The 5,141-nt window shown below is 30.6% G+C and overlaps 1 protein-coding gene across 1 annotated transcript; it reads left to right on the forward strand.

The window, feature by feature from the left end:
* The first annotated feature begins 1,927 nt into the window (after positions 1-1,927).
* LOC133672437 (loganic acid O-methyltransferase-like) lies at positions 1,928-3,607 on the forward strand. Its single transcript, XM_062092851.1, has 3 exons — positions 1,928-2,051; positions 2,474-3,121; positions 3,197-3,607. Exons 1-3 carry the CDS (start codon positions 1,983-1,985, stop codon positions 3,515-3,517), a joined length of 1,038 nt encoding a protein of 345 aa, XP_061948835.1. The 5' UTR covers positions 1,928-1,982; the 3' UTR covers positions 3,518-3,607.
* The last annotated feature ends 1,534 nt before the right edge of the window (positions 3,608-5,141 follow it).

The raw sequence follows: 5,141 nt of genomic DNA on the forward strand, positions 1-5,141 counted from the left end.
AATAGAACCTTTCTATATATCATATGCTTTGGTTATTATTTTTTAATATAGTTGATGATGATAAATTAGAGCCAATTTTTTCTCACTGATCGAGTTGCTCAAATTTTAATTTTACCAAATTATAAATAAAGATTCATTATATAATAAACTAAAAAAATGCAACTATATTTATTTATAACCATTATAAGAACCAAGCTCATATTTTAGACCCTGATCGATCCCCATTAAACACAATTTTTTTTATCAAGCGCACTCCAAAAAGTAAAACTTCATTGAAAACCATAATTTCTTCCTCTCTTTATTTTTTTTTTCCTTTTCTCTATCTGTAACATTTTCTTCACTATACTAGATCATGCAGCATTTAGGAGTTCACCTACAAATAATATTCCAAGTTTCAAGAAATTCAAATAATCATAATTTTTTTTGGAACCAAACAAGATAAAATTAGAAAAAAAGGAGCAAAAAGGGCACCAATTGAAGTTTCTCTTTGCTATCATGGTAATCAAAATCATCAACGAACCAATTTCAAATTCAGCTTTAGTACAAGACAAAACCTATGATCAAATCAAACCACCTTAACATCAAATGCTCCTTAAAAAGAGGTGAACAAATAAGTAGAGAAAGAGAACTTAACAGTGATTGCAGGCGAACGACAAAAGAAATTAAAACTCGTCGTTAAGAGTGTAAGAAAGACAGTTGAGAGACGCGCGAGAAGACAATGAATGTTTTCAAGGAAAGACACAAAATAGAGGTTCGTTATAAGCTGACTGTGGGCACACTGTTAGTTCTTTTATTTAATAGCCTAAGAAAAAAAAATAGATACAAAGACAGTTTTTTTTTTAAAAAAGAAAAAACAGTGCAGTTAATTAATTTCACTTATATTATTTATATGAATGTAATCAATATTTTTTTTTTATTTTTTAAAAAAATTAGTTTAAGATGAATTAAATTTATTTGTACTGTAATCTCAATTTTATTCCTGATAATATTTTACCTAATTTTATTGCATGCTAAAAAAATCATGGAAACTGTAGTTCTTGTTGGATGAATTTTGTATGTAATGAAATTGTAGATAGTTTAATGGAACAATAATTTTTTTTTATAAAGTATGATTTATTTCATGATATAATAGCAATAGTTAAATCTATAATATTTAAATTAAAAATCATAAATATTAATATATATTGTTTAAAATTATTTTATAACCTCAATTTCAAAAGCATTATTAACCAAACACATTAAACTACTTTTTTTTCAACCTCAATTTCAACTACAGTTTTAACCAAACATATATTTTTCCAAACCAACCTCAACTAAAAATACTTTCTATAAAATAATTTTTTAAAACCGTAACCACAATAATTATCATAATACAAAACACACTTTTAATATATTTGCAAATGATATTTGTTCTTTTTTTTTAAAAAAGAAAATTACCAAACAATTATACCAGCCATAAAATTATTAGAAAAATTTGTGGTGTCATGATTTTTAATTCTTATATATAAAAAATTGTGTCCTTGCCGTCGGGATTCTTCAGCAACTCCCTATCATATGCAATTTATCACGGAGCTTCTTATATTTGTCCGTACGCATAGAGGCGTTACTGCAAAATCAACAAAAATAAAAATAAAAAAAATTCTGCACGACGACTCTCTATCTGCGTACAACTGCCATGCGTTGAGAATTCCTGCTTATCATGTGAGGCAACAATAAAATTTTATCTTGTAAAATAGTAAAAATAAAATAAAAAATACTGTAGTTCAGAGGAGGCTGCATTCAAATCTTTGAAAATAATAAAAATAAAAATAAAAATATCTTTAATTTCCTGGTTGCAACTTGTAACAAATATAAATATCCCAAATAAGTTAAAAAAGTAGTGTCAAATCCATTTGTTTCGAGCCTATATAAAGAAGCATCATTGGCAACAAGTGAGTGCACGTTTCTTTCTTTAGTTCTGGTGCGGGAGGGAGGAGAAGGAGATGGGAGAATCATTTCCTATGACCGGCGGAGATGGTCCTCACAGCTACACCAAGAATTCCAGTCTACAGGTGCGCTCGCTGTTTTTGATTATTTAGCCCTGTCTTGAATCATTAACTGATTTACTCTTATTCATGTATATGGTTAGTGATTATTCTTGTTCTTGGCTACGAATTTACTGATACTACACGAACTTTCTTTTTCTCCTACGCAAGGAAAAATCTTTCAAACAATTAGTAAACCTAAATTCTGTAATCAAGTTTCAAGAATTGGTTTAGACAACAATATATACTATGTATTAAGGACAAATCATGTTGTTTTTCAAAGGTGTTGTAGTTTTAGTGACATCTTGCAAAAGTTTTTTTTTTTTATCAAGAATTAATGGCTTCTTTTAATTGATATGATGGTATAAGATATACCTACCATATATTTATCATCATGCGACAATCAAATTGCGAAATTCTTTGCGAAAGCTGAAGATGTTTCAATGCAGAGAGCGGCAGCTGCTAGTGCAAAATCAATGCTGACTTCAGGGATCCTGGAAAACCTTGTCGTAGAGCATTCTTCGAAGATGTTTGCTATTGCTGATTTAGGTTGTTCGACTGGACCGAATACATTTATAGCTATGGACAATATAATAGAAGCCGTCACACAGAAGTGCGAAATCAAAGGCTACTGTAGCCTCCCAGAGTTTCAAGTGTATTTCAATGATCATGTTTCAAATGATTTCAATATTCTCTTTGCGAATCTGCCTCCAGATAGGAAATATTTCGCATTTGGAGTTCCAGGTTCTTTTCATGGAGGATTATTTCCAAAGGCTAGCCTTAACATCATTTACTCAGCATTTGCACTGCATTGGCTATCTAGGGCACCACAAGAGCTGGGTGATGTGAATTCACCAGCATGTAACAAGGGCAGGATCTATTATTCAAATGCACCTCATGAAGTTGGTCAGGCCTATTCACTTCAATATGCAAAGGACATGGAGTCCTTTCTAGCTGCTCGAGCAGAAGAGCTTGCTCCTGGTGGCTTGATGATAATTCTCATGCCAGGACGTCCGGATGGAACTCTGCCATCTCAAAATTCGCTTGGCCCCTTTATAAAGCCATTGGAATCATGCCTTACAGACATGGTTGATGAGGTTTGTAAAATCAAAACTTTAAATAACTAAGAATTTACTGTATTTGTATATATTGTGATTCTGGAACCTCTGCAGGAAATAATACGCAATCACGAAATCGACTCATTCAACATGCCCCTGTATAGCCCTTCAATGGAAGAGCTAAGAAAACTGATAGAGAAAAATGGTTGCTTTGGGATTGCAAGATTGGAAACACTGCCTCCGATGTCTGTTCCATTACCTTCAGTTGAAGAATGTAGATCCGGATTTGAAAGCATTTTAAGAAAACACTTCCGCAGTGAAATTATTGAAGAGCTATTCGAGAGATATCCTGCCAAAATCGCTGGGAAACCGCCAATTAAGGCAAGTGATGGCTTTACCATTGGATTGTTTGTAATTCTCAAGCGCAATGTCTGATAAGATATATATATATATATATATATATATATAAACTACAAACTCATCTGTACATGTATAATATAATAAATCTTATGGGAATTTGGGGTATTTTTGAGTAATTTAGAATATTATGACAAAATTAAAGGTATTCTCCAGCGCAATATTTAGACCAACTTTATTTGTTCAATCCGATCAAAGGTTTTCTTCTTGCTCTTTTGATTTTCCTTGTATGTAAATGGAACGGGATATGCACCCTTCTCTGTGCCACCATTCGGCTCATCATTAGAAGCATCCTCATTCAAGGCCCCATTTGCTTCACTCAAAACAAGACACTCCAAAAAAGTATCTAAAATTTTCAAATATTGATCCTTTTAGGTAATTGGATCATAAGAAACTAGAACATCAACATTTCTCCTGAATGAATTCAAGGCTGTCTAAAGTTTTTATATTGAAAAGCTTGGTCCAAGATTAAGCGTCAACATACTCTTTCAACACCTAAATAGGACAAGGTGATTGCATTCCTTCCATCTTTGCTCAACATGGAATGATTTTTTTTTAAAAAAAATAGCACGTTGATATATATATATATATATTAGCATAGCCACCTAAATTGTGCTAATTTTCAAAAAACAAATCTAACTATATTAATTTGTAAAATATTTTTGCTGATAATGTTATTAAAAAAATACCTAGAGGTTTGAAATATGATTGATTGCTAATTTTCAACAGAAATTCTATCTATATTAATTTGCAAAGTATTTTTGCTAATAATGTTATTAAGAAAATACCTCAAATATGATTGATTAACCCTCTAGAGGCTCATGTGTATATCAAGAATCAAGTTGGGTTGAATCTAATTTTTTATTCATGTTTTAGCCTGGTTCGGAATGATCCCCCCTCTCTAAACTTTATATCAAGTTATAAAATGTAAAATTCTCAATCCTCTTGAGATTGTGGTACATAATACCTTTTAAAATCCTTTTGAGATTGTGGTAAATAATGCCTTTTAAAATGACTTTTTACCTTAAAATATATCAAAATAAATTATTTGTAATTTTTTTTAATTTTTGACATCAGTATATCATTTGAAGTAAAAAAATTCAAAAATTTCTAAAAATACTTTTTGAACGCAAAAACACACACACTCTTAGACTATAGCAATCAAGACAACGTTTTACTCTGCAATTATTATTTTTATTGACTTTCATGGTTCAAAAACCTATATATCTAAATTCTTTATTGGAAAAAAAATACAACCTGTGGCAAAGCATTAGTTATATAACGCTCAAGTTTTTGATACCTAAAACACTTAATTTCTCGTTTATGCTTTTGCTAATCATTATTTCTTTATATTTGCAACGTATTTTTTTTTAACATATAAGGGTTTAATAACTTTAAGTACTGTTATTGGCTTTGTTTGTGCATTACATTCTCTCATCTAAAATTCAACTTCTAACTCTAAAAAGATCCCAAATAACTGCCTAGTTTAGCATTATCTTTTCTTTTTAATTATTTTTCTATATTTATAGCCCCCCCCCCACACACACACACATATATATATATATATAATAGTGCAATTCAACTATATTAACAATATCTCTACTACACCGTTTAAAAATCTATCAATTATGGCTTGCCTATT

This window comes from Populus nigra, chromosome 14 (assembly GCF_951802175.1).
Source record: "Populus nigra chromosome 14, ddPopNigr1.1, whole genome shotgun sequence".
Classification (NCBI taxonomy): Eukaryota; Viridiplantae; Streptophyta; class Magnoliopsida; order Malpighiales; family Salicaceae; genus Populus; species Populus nigra.